This window comes from Rhamphochromis sp. 'chilingali' (genome assembly GCF_963969265.1).
Source record: "Rhamphochromis sp. 'chilingali' genome assembly, chromosome: 2".
NCBI classification, from domain to species: Eukaryota; Metazoa; Chordata; class Actinopteri; order Cichliformes; family Cichlidae; genus Rhamphochromis; species Rhamphochromis sp. 'chilingali'.
Window position 1 is genome coordinate 7,776,667 of NC_137930.1, and position 16,996 is coordinate 7,793,662.

Genomic DNA, 16,996 nt, shown 5'->3' on the forward strand with positions numbered 1-16,996 from the left:
CTATCTTTATTCATTTTTCAGAAAAATGTTCGGATGATGTTGTAACAGAAATATATGAAGCGTAGGCAATTTTGATATGCTAGATTTAACACTGCAATTGAGGGTCCTGTTTGGAGATGGACCATCCGATATTACGTATCGGTATCGGTCCGATACTGACCTAAATTACTGGATCGGATATCGGAGAGAAATAAAAAATGTAATCCGATCCATTAAATATCACAAAAGCAGCTCACAAAACTTGCGACATGGCGTAACTCGGCTCATAACAGTAGCACGTTGGAGCAGTATGTCACGCGATAGAGCAGCTGTGGCCTGCAAGACCTGTCAGCGGTCTGGTTGAGCATTTGGAGCCTGGCATTTTATCTCGGAGGAAGTTATCCCAGAGAGAAGTAAAGCAAGTGTGTAAGTTCATCTCTGAATGTTCGTAAAGCATTCCAGCTTTAAGCTTAACAACCGATATATGGAGCAACTGCCTCTTCTCTCCCCTCCTTCTCCTGCTGCTACTTCAATCCAACATGAAACTGATTAATGATCAGCTGATCGGCTTTTCTGTCGTTAGTCCATCTCTCTTCTTTGTTTATCGCCCACTTCGCGCCAGAAAGAGGAAACCAGCGGCTGAACAACAGCTTGATAATCTGTTGTTAGAATTTATTTAATATTACTTTCTACACCAGGATCCTTTTCTAGGCAGCTGACAGCTGGTAACTGTGCAGGGGCGGATCTAGCAAAGTTTAGCCAGGTGGGCCAATAGGGCATTAACAGGGAAAAGGGGGGCACAAAGACATACTTTTCTTTCTTATTCTCATTTAAAATATCTAGCTTTTAATAAATAATTATCTGATAATTATTATTACACCCAAAGTTTTAATCTGATGTAAAAATGTATAGAAGTCCATTACTGTATATAGTAACTATTAAGTCTAGTAAGCTGTAGTACTTTTTCCTTTGGGAAGGTACCATCTGTGCAGTCTGCAATTCTGTTGAAGAAATATGTTGAATCTATTTAATTATTCTCGAAAAATAATTGATTTCTGTGCATTTTTTCACCCTGCATCAAATTAAAGTTGATTATGTCGATTAAGCATCATGAGGTGGGGGGTGGTTCCCTACTTTTTTTTTTTTTTTTTTTGCTGGGAGTTTGCAACCCTATTAGTTAGGTTGCTTACTCTTTAAAATACCAGAATAGGGAGGATGGAGAAGGTTTAAGTTTATTAGATTGATTAGTATTGCTGAACTATGAAATATTTTGGGTGCAGTGTATTTTTTGCATACAGGTATAACAGAATAGCTTTAGTGTTTGTTTGTTTTTAAACTTGAGTATGAACTTATACAAAATGCAGCAAGATATTAAAAAAACAGTTTTATTGATTAAAAAACACTATATCGGATTCATATCGGTATCGGCCGATATCCAGATTTATGATATCGGTATCGATATCGGACATAAAAAAGTGGTATCATGCCATCTCTAGTCCTGTTATATAGTTGCACTATTTTTAGATTTCTTTTATTGGCATGGCTTTTTAAATTTTTAAAAAAAGACTCGACAGTATTCAGTTTATTCTCTAATCTTAAAATACAAGAATAGATATAAATGCAGTATAGAAGAAGTGGTAATTGAATTTTACACAAATTAATACCAGGAATACGGATAATTAAAAATAAAGTAACTAGAAGATATTCTTCATAGTAAATAAAGCAATGGGTTTACAAAATAGCTTGCACTGACTTTCAGAGTCAGAATCACCTTTACTGTCATTGCACAGTGTGATAAAAACTGCAGCACAACGAAATTGTCTTGTGCGTCCTTTACATCAGCACCCACATTCACACAGATCTATTTACACAAAAGTTCAGTTTTGTAATGATACTGGGCAAATAAAACTGTTTTGCAACCTGGTGAACGGTAAAATCGAATTAGTTCCCAGAATGTGTCCTGAACAATATTGTTTGCAGAGGCAGCCGGTCATGAAAAGAACACCCAGTGAGGGCAGAGGGAGTCCAATTATATCTTTCAGCAGTTCTTGTTACTCGTTTGAGGGATTTCTTGTGGTTCTCTGTGCAGTCAACGTACCATGCTGTTATAGAGGTTTTGCACATGATGTCATGTGCATGTCGCTTAAGAGCTGTCCGCCATACTGGACATAACGATCACATCCAATCGCTCATAGGTACTTTATATAGAAATTATCATTACTTTTTCCCTGCTTACAATGGCTGTATTCTGCTTTGTGGTTGGGTGCACACAGCAGAATACAGTTTCAATTTAAAAATTGTTACAAAAGCTTTAAAATTAATATGGTGTAACACGCAATATCACCCTTTAGACTCCCACGTGTTTGTTGAAAGTATCACTTCAATGTAAAATCGGACCGCTGCTGTTAGCCTTCAGCAAGTTGTATGATTTAATCAGTCTAGTATATCTGTAATCTGAAATCTCCATATTTTAATGCAACTTCTGGAGGCTTAATGCAGATTTTTTGCTACGTAAAACAAACTGCGGTTTGCATTAATTCAGTGATTACAAGGCCCAGTTCAAAAGACTCTGGTAAATAAAAAGGAAAAAGGGAATCCTTGCACCTGGCAATGCCTAGAAGCAGCAGGTATGCCCCAGTTGAAACTGGGGTAAAGTGGTCACATGTTTTGAATCACACTTCGGAGCAGTGTTTCAAAACCTCTGTGCTTCTGAAGCTCGATACAGTATCGAAACGTCTGTTTCAACCTTCCCATCCCTACAAATGAGTTAAATCTGCAACATATAAAATATAAAGCACCATGTGACTGAGTAGTCATGGCCCAAATGAAGCTTTCTGAAGCATGTATTGAAAAAGGGTTCATTACTTGAAGCTCGTCAACATAGTCCTATATTTGGTGTCTTCTTGTAGCTAAAAGCAAAAGCTGTGTGAAGAGCAGCTTGAAATGAACTGCTTCATTATGATTGCCCATTCTACAGAGCTCAGTTGACAGCATCTGTGTGATATCAGGCTACCAAGGTGGTGCTTTGAACATCTTTTTGTGTTTTTTTGTGTTTCTACAATGGTGTGGTCTCCCATTGTTTGACTCCTTGACAGCACAGTCTTATAATACATTGGGAGTATGCTTGTGCTGTGAGGTCCTCTTTCACCTTTCTTTTGGAACTATCCACTTGTCATACAGATCTCTCATGTCTGTTTTCAACTCTTTAGGTGCCTCACTACCCTCCAGCCTAGTGGAGTGAAATCTGAGTCTGTAAGTCTCCGTACGTATTTGAAATTTTTCAAGGACAGCTTTCTTGACCTTTACATAATCCATAATCTGACCAATGTCTATGGCTACAAAAGCAGCTCATGCCTCACCAGTGAGAAGGGGAGCACATGGTAGTCTTCCAGTGGCTACTGACATCCACTTGGAATCCTTTCAAAAGTTCTTAGGGAATGTTCACTGTCTTCATCCTCATTATAAGGCTGCATTTTAGGACCTTTCCAAACAGACTGTCTCGTTAAACTGGAAGACTGTAGTGCTGCTGTAGTGGCTTTGATGAAATTAGGTTCTGTCTGAGTCAGTGCAGGATGCTCCAAAGTTGGACTAAGATGTATTTCGGTTGCATCTTCCAAATGCAGCTGGTGCTCTCTGCGTTCTGATGGCACTTCCTGCTGGAGCTGAGTGAACTGTGCTGAATCTTTTTTACCAACGCTCTTCTGCCATTGCTTATCCAGTTCCCATCATGCCTTTCTGTCATTTTGCTTCCTTATAAAGCCACGCAGGAGGTTAGAAAGTTAAGTAAGGTTTATGTGGTTCAATGGCTGGCTCTTGCTCTACAGTCTCTAGCTGACTGACATCTGGAGGCTCATCCCTCACAGAATCTATTGGCACTTGGTGCTTTTTTGTCTAGCCCCTTTCTGCATTACTGTCACCATTGCCACCATATGTAAAGTAGTCTGACTCCAGTGTCAAGGAAGTTGGCAGGTAAACATACTCAGCAAACATTTTGATAGTGATGGCCAAATAAAGGTTTCTGAAGCATTGACACTTGTATTAAAAAACAGGTAAGAAACACCCCTCCACTTGGTTTACCCTAGTGATATCAGACATGACATCATCAGTACTTGAAAAGCCAGGAAATTCTGGGCGGGCACTTTTCTACAACTGACCTACATGAAGACTCAGAGCAAATGAGCTAAATCTGCAACATGATAAAATATAAAGAACTATCCATCCATCCATCTATCCATCTTCTTCCGCTTTATCCGGGGCTGGGTCGCGGGGGCAGCAGCCTAAGCCTAAGTCTATTTGACTGAATTTTTGATTTAATCTGCTGTATATTTGATTTTGACAGCAACGTAATGCTTAAACAAACAAAGTCGGGATAGTAACCATAGCAATGTTACTTTGGCAATAGTGCTTAATGTGTAAAACGTTCACATTTCTGAGACAAGTGGAGAGTGTACCAGCTGCTCATCCACTTTGTCTTTGTCTGGTTTCTTTGTTGCAAATGTGAAACACTTGGGTTTACGTCATTTAATACATTAACATGCTACAGAGGTGTGCATTAAACAAAGTATTGCATTTTTTATAACCTAATTATTTGAATTACTCGATGAATCATTGCCGCCCTACCTGCCATGGTTGTGTCATCTGCAGTGTTGGGCAAGTAACTTTGAAAATGTAATTAATTATAGTTACTAGTTACTTCTTCAAAAAAGTAACTGAGTTAGTAACTGAGTTACAAGATTCTAAAAGTAATTAATTACTTGAAAGGTAACTATTGCGTTACTTTAAAAAAAAAACCTCTGGGGTCCAGGGTATAATTGGCCATTTTTGACTACTTTTGATGTTTCCTCTACATTTGACCTTTAAAAACTATTTGCTTTGCCTTGTTTGGTATCATCCTTTTCAGCACAACCTCACGTGTCTGAATTTACAGTTATGTTTTCATTTTGACATACTGTATTAACACAGTTGATCTAAAATCAGACAAAAACATAAAATCTGAGTAGAAAAAGTGATATTTTTTTTACTGTAACAACCACAAACATGTTTAATGAATCATATTTCATAACTTTAAATGCAAATATAAATTGCCAGTTTTAAAGTCATATGCACAAGTTTTGCAAACAACAAAGTTATTTGCATCCATTTACCTTTTACCCTTTCTTAAATAACCATTTCAAACTATTTACAGAACAATCAGCTGTTCTGCATTCAATAAGATGTCACACAAATTATTTGTGCCACTCCAAATATTTCTGTCCACTATAAAGGAGAACATCACAGCCTGATGCCTGCAGGTCTGACAGCAGCAGGTGTGTCACTCCTGTTTTTTACCTGGAGACAGCAGTCGCCTCATTGTTCTGACACACAACACAAAACTATCCACAACACTACACACTAACTACACAAGACAACACATTAACTACACACTCAAAACACGCTAAACATCACAAATCTCTCAAAACTTGATTTCTCTCTTTTTCTGCTGTCTTTCTTTCTCTCTCTCCCTCTCTCTGTTGCTGTCACTCCTAAAACTTCCCCCTCTTACATGGTCGACATGGTGCATTTTTCCACCAAGTGGGCAGTTTTTTTGTTTTGTTGTTTAGACCTCCATGGTCATCCAGGGCCTCCTGTCCCGGTCCCGATATGCAAACCAGGGAAAGATGAAACAAAACCAGATAATTATAGACCAATAGCACTGACTTCTAAAATATGCTAAATAATAGAGAGAATGATTAATGATATATTGGTGTAGAAAAACCAGACATTTTAATTGAGATTAAATATGATGGGACTGACAATTAAATTCGTATGGATACCAGCACATTATGGTGTTATTGGCAATGAGGTGACAGATAAAATTGCAAAGAAGGCTGCTAAAGGAGATCCAGTTGATTTAAATATCAGTATTAGTAAAGCTGAAATGAAGAGCATGTAAAACAGAAAATGAGGGAAAGATGGCAACAGCAGTGAGAGGAGGAGGGAGACAGGGAACATGAGAAGCACAGGGAGAACCAGGAGAGAAGAGACAATTATATCTCGATTCAGATTTGGACACGCTGGGTTAAACAGCTCACTATTCATTATAGGGAAACATCAAATAGGGAAATGTAGTCACTGTGGAATTACTGAAACCACTGAACATGGTCTGTTGCACTGTCAAAATTATCAGGAAGGAAGAAGCCAACTAATTCCAAATCCTGGGGAAAAACAAGCTAGATAGAAAGAATTTATTGCAAAGGAACTCCAGTTGTGAAAGTTTTATTGCTTTATTTCAGTTTCTAAAACAGACCAATTTATATGGAAGGCAATTTTTAAATTTTGTTTATTTTCATTTTTATTTATTTTTTGATTATTTGGTATGAGCGAATTTTTGTCCACACTCCAAGGCACTTGGTGGCGGTAATGCACCACATCGTTGTTTGCCAATCGCCAAAAAAAAAACGACGACGACGAAGAAGAAGAAGAAGTAAAAGGGGTTTAGTGCTTCCCCCGCAATAGTAATAATAGTATCCGACAGTACGTGAATGCAGCAGTGGGCTTCATAACAGTGCTGTTGAACTCGAGGGCTGTGCTTCGAGCAGAGAGGACGGTAACATGGCTGCACTTTTCAAAGCAAGAAGAGGTAGGAACATTATGAAAGAAAAGACCGAACAATGAAGGACTTTCAGAAGAAAATTTACCTGTCACTAGAACACGATATTTCTCTAATGTTAGCTGTGCACGAACGGCAATATCACACCAAGTTAGCTTAGCCCAACACATAACCACTGGTCACACGTTTATGTTATGCCAAGCATATGTTTCCATCATTGAACACTATATATGACACTATATATGGCAGTAAAAATCCACACGTCTGCCAGCTTTGAATAACTGATATAAAAGGCGACGTATCTTAGTGGTAAGCATGTTTGTTACTGTTAGCTCCTCGGCTAAAAGGGTTACAAGTTTGTCGTCTAGCTGTGATCAATAACTCTAACAGCACCGACTCCATTTTCGAGAGGAACTTCTGTGTTATCAGAGTCTGAGTGAGAGAGATTTCTTTCTGTCAGGATTTTTAGAAGTGTCAAACATGCGATGGTGAGCTCGACCTTTTACCTAAATAACGTGACGTTTACTGGTGAGCCGGTGTCCTGTCTTCTTCTTCCGGCTGCTCGCTGTAGGGGTCGCCACAGTGGATCGTCTGCCTACGTCTCACCCTGTTCCAGAATCCTCCTCTATCAGACCAACCCTCTGCATGTCCTCCTTCACTACAATCCCCCCCTGAGAAATTCCTCTTTTCCTCCTGCCTCGCGGCTCCTTCTTCAACATCCTCTGTCCAATGAATTCATTATACGCATGTCGAAAACCATCTCAGCCTTACCTCTTTAACTTTATCTCCACATTGCTCAACCTGTACGGTCCCTCTGATGTCCTCTTTTCTAAGCTTGTCCATCCTGCTCACTCACAATGAAGATTTGAACATCTTTAGATGAGTGTCCTATCTTTGTGTCAGTGCCACTGTCTCCCAACCATCCTTCTGTCACAAATCCCTGACACTGGTGTCCACCCTGTTCACAGCACTGCATTAAAACAGAGTATGATTCTGTGATGGAAATCAATGCATGGCCCAAGAAGACTTCCAGAAATTGCTGTCTGTGAACACGGCTCACTGTGCTGTCCAAATGCAGAGAAGAAGCCTTTTATCAAAAGTGCTTGTGGAACTGGCAGCTGCTGCACAGGTCTTAAACACAGAAGATGATGCTGAACCACATCCTGCATCTATTCCAACAGCATGTCCTCCCTGGAGTTCAGCCTTTCACCAACTAAAAACATTTGGATGTGAACATGAAACCAGAAATGGGACAAAGTAGACCCAGGACTACTGAGCAGCTAGAATCCTCTGTCAGACAAGAAATGGACAAAGGTCCAGCATCTGCTCTCCTGAGTTCACAGGAAAAAAGAGGGGATTCGAAACAGTGGAAATATAATCCCATCCTAGCTTTTTTTTTTTTTTTTTTTTTTTTTTTTTCTTTTTGACAAGATTTCCACCAAATTCTGATGTATTAAATAAAATTTAATTGAACAGATGGAATTTGATGTGGCGGTAAGATACCTTCTTCATAATATGGGCATGTTTGAGCTCTTTTTCAGGCTGTTAGGACTGCAGTGTTTCCAGAGCTGTGTTATTGAGAGTCTGCTACAACAAGCACTGTTAATGCATCATAGCACTGATGAAATGTCAGTGTAGTTAATGAGCTTTGCACTTTCAGCTGTCCTTTGTCCTGACAGTTCACGTAATAACATAGCAAGAAAACTGAACTTTATGAATCATTACACTTGTAATAATAACATGTCACATCTGGCTCGCCCGGGGTATGTTTGAAGCTGCAGCTGGGGCTCATTATTAAGTCTTACCATCAAACCAATTAATTAAAGGGTCACATGGCTTTTGGAAAACGTGCTTATGTAACTGCTGCTGGCCCTGAATGTCCTTCAAAGTTAGCAGGGTTCATCCTCTGGGGATCATGATGGTTTCTACACTCACTATGAAGTAATTTATTAACTGACTGCTGAATGGCTTAACAGCTTTTGAGGGTTTTCAGTCTGAATCCAAGTGGCTAGTCGGATGATGCTGTCACCTATAGCACACACCACAAGCATGACTAAATATTGATAAAGTTGATTTATTGAGTATTCAAAACCTTTTTCTTCTTCTCTTCCTCAGCTCTCAGCTCGTTTTTCACTGGTTGTCGAAGCCTGTCTCAGCTCGCAGAGTTACCAGAAACTCATCAGATACTCAGACAGACCTGCAGAGACTACGCTGACAGAGAGCTGTCCCCCATCGCTGCCAGACTAGACAAAGAGCATGTTTACCCCGCTAAACAGGTACCCGCACAAAGCTGCACAGTGACTATTATCAGGCAAAATGTGTAGTTCATCATAAGTTTGTGTCTAAAGATACCAACATTTTTTCTCGAATCCTGAAAGTTTCTGAGTTCATCTTTAATATCCATCTGTCCTGGTTCTTAGACTGTGAGTAGGCTGCACTGGGACCAGGAAGTTCATGAAATACACAACTTTTAAAATCATTATAAAACTGAGAAGTGGAAGAACTTTGGAATAATGAAGAAGAATAATAGTGCGAGATAGTAATAGAGATTCAGTGCTTTGGTGAATGCATAGCTGTAAATATTCTTTTGGCCGTCCAGATTCAAGAACTGGGGGCAATGGGTGTGATGGCCATGGAAGTACCAGAGGAGCTGGGTGGAGCTGGGATGGACTACCTGGCGTACAGTCTGGCTATGGAAGAAATCAGTAGAGGCTGTGCCAGCACCGGAGTCGTGGTCTCTGTTAACAATGTGAGTACAATCTGTCAGCAAAGAGAGCCGAGCGTGAACATGGCTGTGTTTGTCTTCTGATTGCTGCCTGTTCTGTGTTATTTGGCCTATAGTCTCTGTACATTGGACCGATACTAAAGTTTGGTACAGAAGAGCAGAAAAAGCAGTGGATCCAGCCGTTCACCACAGGAGAGAAGGTGGGCTGCTTTGCCCTCAGTGAGCCAGGTAAATGCGACCTGTCTGACACAAAAGTCTGCTTTAATTTTGAGTCGTGTAGTAGAAGAAAAACAGCCCAGTCAAAGTCCAGATCTAAATCCAATCGAGAATATGTGGCAAGATCTGAAAACTGCTGTTTACAAACGCTGTCCATCTAATCCATAGGTGTCAAACTCTGGCCCTAATTACATTTGGCCCGCGAAGCCATACCAAATTACTATTAGAGCTGGCCTACTGGTATTATACAGCTAATATATATATATTTTTAGTATTAAGCTTTGCTTGTTCCAAATTCAGTTTTTCAGCAAAACTTGTTGGAGTCCATAAGAAAAGATTCATTTTTATATCTGGAGGAAGATTATTATTATTATTATTATTTTTAATAAATATTAATGTTAGCCCGCGACTTTGTTCCAGTTTTGAATTTTGGCCCACTGTGTATTTGAGTTTGACACCCCTGCTCTAATCTGACTGAGCTGGAGCTGTTTTGCAAAGAAGAATGGGCAAAGATTTCAGTCTCTAGATGTGCAAAGCTGGTAGAGACAGACCCTAAAAGACTGGCAGCTGTAACTGCAGCAAAAGCTGGTTCTACAAAGTATTGACTCAGGGGGCTGAATAATTACTCACACCCCACTTTTCAGTTATTCATTTGTAAAAAATGTTTGGAATCATGTATGATTTTCCTTCCACTTCTCACGTGTGCACCACTTTGTGTTGGTCTTTCACGTGGAATTCCAATAAAATTGATTCTTGTTTGTGGCTGTAATGTGACAAAATGTGGAAAAGTTCAAGTGGGCCGAATACTTATGCAAGCCACTGTATGTATATATTGTATATACTCAGTTCATTCAGTTCAATTTTATTTGTATAACACCAATTCACAACAACAGCCGCTAATATATGTGGATGTGATATATGTTTAAGGGTTGTCTGGACACATTTTAGCACACATTTTTCTTTCTTTCATCAAACTAAAGTAATTGAATTAAAATTCCAGGCAATGGCAGTGATGCGGGTGCAGCCTCCACCACAGCACATCAGGAGGGAGATGAGTGGGTGGTGAACGGAACCAAAGCTTGGATCACCAACAGCTGGGATGCCTCTGCTGCCATTGTCTTTGCCACCACAGACAAGACACTGAAACACAAGGCATGACGCAGCACATTTCCACGTTCTCACCGCAGAGATGATGTACACCTGTAATGATCGGGAATGCTGTTTCTATTCTGTAGGGAATCAGTGCTTTCCTTGTCCCCATGCCACACCCAGGGCTTTCTCTGGGGAAAAAGGAAGACAAATTGGGCATCAGGGCCTCATCCACTGCTAATATTATCCTGGAGGACTGCAGGATACCACTGGGATACATGCTGGGCCCACGTGGATCAGGATTCAAAATCGCCATGGTTAGCTCTGGATATTTTCTTTGTAGAGATGTAATGAAACAGACAATGATGCTTTTTTTATGTGAAAGGCTGGTGGAGGCAGGCTTTGCATTTTTAGAATTTCATTCAGTCATTTTATTCAATCTTACTCGTGACTCCATTTTGGGTCTTCCTCTTTTTCTCCTGCCTAGTAGCACATAACACGCGCATATAACAACTGGGAGACTTGTTTGTGTATATGCTGTCATTACAGTGAGAACAAAGTTTATTTGGACTTGACATACCATATGTATGTTGTGTAGCTAAGTTACTGCTAGCTTGTATTTCCACTAACATGTGTTTGCTGTGAATCATGTTTGCAAACAAGATGGGTTCATTGTCCTGTAACAACAGGAAATGAAGGACAGGCTTTATTAGAAAATACCTGAAATTTCCTGGCTACTGTTAGTTAATGTTAGCTTACCCACTTACACAGCATGGGTAGATGGCAAAAGTTGGTCTACTTACTCACTAATGTTAGCAGCAAAATACTGACTGAAGCCACATCAGTGTTTTTTAAGTTACATTGTAATGTATTCAGATTTGAGCAAAAACCATTCAATACAGGGCTGCAGCTATCAAATATTTTAGTAATTGAGTAATCGATCTATGAATGGAGTAATTGGATAAGAAATACTTTTGCCTTATTAATCAGCAATGATAAATATTCAAAAGATAAAAAATACAGGTCTTTCAAAACAAACTGGTCATTGATTTCCATTTTAGAAATGTTTTTTGTTTCATTCCTCATCTGATTCATTTGTCAAAAAACAAACCCTTTGTGGTTTTTTCCGCAATGTTAAATGTTATTTATTTATTTAATTTTTTTAGAGAAAACCTTTTCTTAAATGCAAAAATATATACATGCTCTCAAGTAGTGTCAAAGCCAAATAAAATAAGGTAAATATGTAATCTAAAATAAGGCATAAAGCATATCAACATTCTGGAGTTTGCCCTGTGTTTGGAAAGTTTTTGTGCCACTGAAAGCAAGATGTTATGATGGTATTTAATTTTTATATTTTTAAATATGAAAAATATTGGGTGTGGGTGAAATGCTTGCATTCGCATTTCCATGATGAAAGTGGCGCGTACAGAGACGTGCATTAAACACAGCATCGAAACAAGAAATTTTTTTTTTCTTTATAATCGAATTATTGAAAATACTTGATGGATCATTGGAGACCATTGTATATTTGGACATGGTTCCTTGACATGGTTTAATATAAATCAAGGTGAAGGCTTTTCTCTCTTGGCTCTTTCAGAATTGTGTGCATTGTTACAGTTTTCCCATTTTATACAGGGGGGGAAAGTAACCGTAACCTCCCATCTTTGTGTTGCACAGCAAACGCTGGACAGCGGGCGGATCGGCATTGCAGCTCAGGCTCTCGGTATCGCTCAGGCTTCTCTGGAATGTGCTGCTGATTACGCACACAGACGAACTGCATTTGGAGCTCCCATTGGCAAGCTGCAAGCCATTCAGGTAACAGGAGAGTTATAACAACTGTTATTTTACTGTATTTAAAACCTTTCTAAGTGATGTTCACTTCTGTTGCTTGCCAGGATGTTGAGAAGTTTATCTTGGGACACATTTCCACACAAAGCCCTGATTTTAGCATGTAGCAGTTGTCTCTGAAAGAACATTTATTCGAGTTCACGGGAAGCCTTGATGTCACGTTTCCTCTGACAGGAAGCTAAAAACACAAAGCTTTTTATTTTAAGATATTCAAAGTAAAGCCAGAAGTATATTTATACTGGAAGACCAGGTTGGACTCATCAACTTTAGATGCTCCATTTCTCATCTAATGTATCGGTCTCTGTTTCCACTGTGTTGTGGATGGTGGGGGCTCATTTATAAGCCTTTTTTATATATGAGAAAGCTGTTGTTCGGAGCTTTATGATTCATATCTCATTCTTTATGGTTCAGGATGTAGTGTCTTATTTGAAAATATCTATACAAGTCTTTAGAGGGGAGTTGGAATTGTTCCTAAATGACTTGAGCTTTGTTTTGTTAGATAATTGATTTATTGTATTAAGGAGATTTGTGCATTTAGCATATTAAAGGTATGATTTTGGAGTATCTCCTGAATTTAGTGCATACACACAAACGCTACACAAGGACTAGATGGGCATTTATTTGCTTGTGATGCTGGGTAGCTAGTGAATCATTTGGGTTAGCAAGTAAGCTAGGATTAGCTAATATAAGTCAGACGAAGGTTTGGTTGCTTACACAAAGAAATCTTCCAGGGTTTTGAGGCAACTGTTGGTAATTGGAGCTATAGAAATAATACTAATTTGAACTGAATTGAAAACAAATTCAGGGCGAAATTAGAAACGGCTTCAGTACAGTATTCTGCTGCTGCAGTCAGATTGCAGGGTTAGACTGGTCCATCTAGTTTCTAGCAAGGCGTAGCTAATAAAGTAGCGTGTGTGCGTATGTGCTGTATACCTTCCTCCCATTCACTGCAGGGCAGTATATATGGTGCTTGGCAGTGTTGTGCTGAATGTAGTTTTCTTGATGCTTTTAATTCATGTAGTTCAAACTGGCAGACATGGCTGTGGCAATAGAGGGCGCTCGGCTGCTCACCTGGAAGGCTGCGCTTCTTCGAGACTCAAAGAAAGCATTCACTAAGGTACCGTCACCTCTGAGTTAAGGTTTGCATTTGATAGAGAATATCAGACATCACTTTTGGCTCTTCTTCTCCTGCAGGAAGCTGCAATGGCCAAACTAGCAGCGTCTGAAGCTGCAACTTTCTGCTCACACCAGGTAACAAAGCGGTTGTAATGCAGAGTCAAGAAATGAACACATACAGACCCTTCTTCTTATCGTCGTATATTCTTTTTGCACTTCAAATCAGGCGATCCAAGTTCTGGGTGGGATGGGTTACGTGACAGACATGCCTGCTGAGAGGCACTACCGTGACGCCCGCATCACGGAGATCTACGAAGGCACCAGCGAGATCCAGAGACTGGTGATCGCTGGCCAGCTGCTGAAAGAATACCAGTTATAAATGGACTGCTATCGCTGTCTGTCTACCTCTGATGTGTGATCAGTCAGCTCAGACTCCACCTCATCCTTTAAGACAAAGAGGCCTTTCTCATCTTACTTGACAGCTTTGAAACAACTTTGACGCCAGTTAGATTGGAGATGACACTTTTCAGGTTATTTTATGCCGTCATGGCTGGAGGAAAAACGGGAACCAGTTCAAATCTACTAATCTGCCCACCTAGCCTGACCTAAGCGTCAGTTCACCCACATTTAAAAGAAGGCTGAAAACACACTCGTATCCAATGATAAAAGTAGATCTTCTTCCTAAGTGATTTTAGGATATGAACCACCACAGAGAACCTCATCAAAGCTGCTAAAGGACAGCACTTCCCACCACAGTCAAAAAACAACTGGGGCTCTCTTTTGGATATGAATGCAGTTCCAGAGACTTGGAGAATCCACGCTAAGAAGCATCAAATCTCAAACAGACCTGAAATATAGTAGAAAACTTTGAGCTTCAAATTTCAGGAGAGGAAATGTGGCATTGTAGAGTGGTTTACAAATGCAAATAAAAGTATGAAAATTGCAAAAGACTAAAAATTACAAAATAATTGGTGAAATGAAGAAAGGGAGAGTGTGTTCCAAAAGTATTTTGCTTATAAAGGTTCTTCACTGAGAGATGTGACCCAGAAGTATCTGTGTGGTGGTCATAACACTAAGATCATATACATAATAATACAAATACTAAGGAAAGGAGCTTCCATGCTTCCTTTATTGCTTCCATATGACTGTTCATTAAAACAATTAAAGGCAATCAAATAAGCCCAAACATGGAGGAGGAAACAAGTTCCACTGGATCGCAGCAGGAAAATATAAGAAAATAAGATGCATTCTATTTTATAGGCGTCGCAGGGTGAACCGCTGTAATTTCTATACAAAGATGCAGCCAGTTCACTTCAGTGAAAAGCAGCATTCTGCTTAGAGCATGGAGAGGCCTAGCGACCAGAATAATCCAGTGTGACCTCATGTTTAATACGAGAGCCTCTTTGAAAACAGCCGTCACTGTATTGCTGTGCCATGTGTGTGAAGTAGCTGTGACATACTGGTATTTTTATATGTCACAGACTTTTTCATTCACATTTGCGTGACTCGATTAAAAATTCTCCTGAATGTCAAATTCATACAAATACACAACAAATTCAAATTCGAAATTTAAATTTGAATTTGGATTTGAAATTCATACAAATACATCTACCGTATGACCGGCCACAAAAATTCTCCTGTTTACAACTGTCAGTCACAAACAGACACAGAGTCTCTTTATTAAACCCAGCAGATTTTTAACGCGTGAAGAAGGCTTTCGTTTTCTGTAGATATTAGTCTGGCACTAAATCTTCCTCCTCCTTGAAATTGCCAACCTTTGTAATCGTGGGATATTTTTCACAGGCTGTTCTGGTTTATTCGACCTCCATAAACAACAGTGTTTGAACACATTGTGGCCATGTAAGGTGCGCATTTTGTAATCTATCCTCTGCATATTGCAGTTTCAACATAGCGGACATTCGTCGTCACACTGATGAGGAGAAACAAGCGAAAGGCTGTTCCAATTCTCAGCTCACCAAGCTTCACTTTTCCTGAGTCCATAGCAATTTTCCTACCTTTAAAAAAAGGAAAAGTAGTAGGAAGGAAGAGAGGTTGGGAATAGGAAAAGGAAGGTACTTTTTGAACACACCCAGCACGTATTATGTGTATTGTACGTGTTTGGAACCCTTTTGAGACACATTTCTCTCCCCATACATGACGACCTTTATTGTCATTAGTTACTATTGGGCTTGTCAGTGTGGGTTGGTGCTATGAGCAAACACTGTGTAACGAAACCCTCTGCGATCATGAATATTACCCACCTTTGATGGGGTGTCATACATGAACTGGAGGACAAATGACTCTTTTCTTTGGCCTCCTATGAGGAGGTTAAGCCACCAGTGGGCGACAGAGTGCCTTCATCCGTGGCTCATTAATTACTGATTGAGTCATCAATCACTGCACTATAATCACAGACACAAGATCAGCGAACTCCCACTTGCCGACTACAGTTTTTTCAAGATAAAGGGTTGAAGGAGGTCACTTTTTTGATTTATGTGTGAATGTTAGAGGTTGTGTAATAAAATCCTGTATATCTGCCTCACATACCTCCTGTGCCTCAGTGGCTTGTACATATTTTATCGTAACACATAGTGTGCAGATGTTGATAATAAAGAATTGCTGATGCCATAAAAATGATCTGTGAGTGAATGAAAACTGGAAATTATGTCCCATCACATAAAAGACGTCAGCAACAATGCTCCGGTCGGCTGTGGGGTTTACATGATGCTCAGTTGGTACCAAGGGTACAAAACTGCAACTACTGCCAAAAACGTCCACCCTAAAAGTGAGTCAGTCCCCACAGACTCTCATGTTAGCATGTCCAACTTTAAAATTGAAGCTTCATAGCTCAAAAAAGAGTTGGATCGCAGACGGTTTCAGTTTTTAAATTACTCATATTAAAGTTTGAAGTCAGTCATAATTGTGATCTAGAAGTTATCATGGAGCACAGTGTCCCTGTTTCTTTACGACAGGCCTATGAAACTAATAAATGAAGTCACAGTAGTGATGGAGGACGTGCTAGGGACAGCATGAGATGGAGACAGATGATCTGCTGTGGCAAATGCTGAAGGGAGCAGCTCGAAGACAAAGAAGACGGCTCCATCTTTTATATACAGTCCATATAAACATGCAAAACATTCATGACTGTCTTTGCTCTCTTGGGCTATCGTGAATGCTTTCCGAACACTGAATAATTAGTAGATCCGTGGCAACATGTTGATTGTGCTGAGCTTAGTCCCAGTGTTATCCATGTTTTAGAATGATGTATGGTTGGAAGCACTGGGAATGCAGGAGAATAGTGTTCTTGCCTTGTCATTTCTAGCTTTTATATCATTTGGATAGAATTCTGGCTTTAATGTGCTTAGACGTGTTTAATCAAATAGTTCTTTTTTCAGGTTCTTTTAAAAACAGAACCTTTAAGACTTTTTCAGGTA

The 16,996-nt window shown here is 39.6% G+C and overlaps 1 protein-coding gene across 1 annotated transcript; it reads left to right on the forward strand.

Moving 5' to 3' along the window:
- Positions 1 to 6,440: 6,440 nt before the first annotated feature.
- On the forward strand, positions 6,441 to 16,390 carry acads (acyl-CoA dehydrogenase short chain). The gene is made up of 10 exons (XM_080866528.1): positions 6,441 to 6,598; positions 8,684 to 8,844; positions 9,168 to 9,317; positions 9,410 to 9,521; positions 10,510 to 10,661; positions 10,745 to 10,915; positions 12,276 to 12,413; positions 13,468 to 13,563; positions 13,641 to 13,697; positions 13,789 to 16,390. The coding sequence occupies exons 1-10, from the start codon at positions 6,571 to 6,573 to the stop codon at positions 13,939 to 13,941; spliced, it is 1,218 nt and encodes a 405-aa protein (XP_080722654.1). The 5' UTR covers positions 6,441 to 6,570; the 3' UTR covers positions 13,942 to 16,390.
- The last annotated feature ends 606 nt before the right edge of the window (positions 16,391 to 16,996 follow it).

Coding starts and splice junctions, on each gene's coding strand:
- acads (XM_080866528.1), top strand. CDS start 6,571: ATGGCTGCACTTTTCAAAGCAAGAAGAG. Junction 6,599..8,683: donor ACTTTTCAAAGCAAGAAGAG/GTAGGAACATTA, acceptor TCTCTTCCTCAG/CTCTCAGCTCGTTTTTCACT. Junction 9,522..10,509: donor CTTTGCCCTCAGTGAGCCAG/GTAAATGCGACC, acceptor TTAAAATTCCAG/GCAATGGCAGTGATGCGGGT.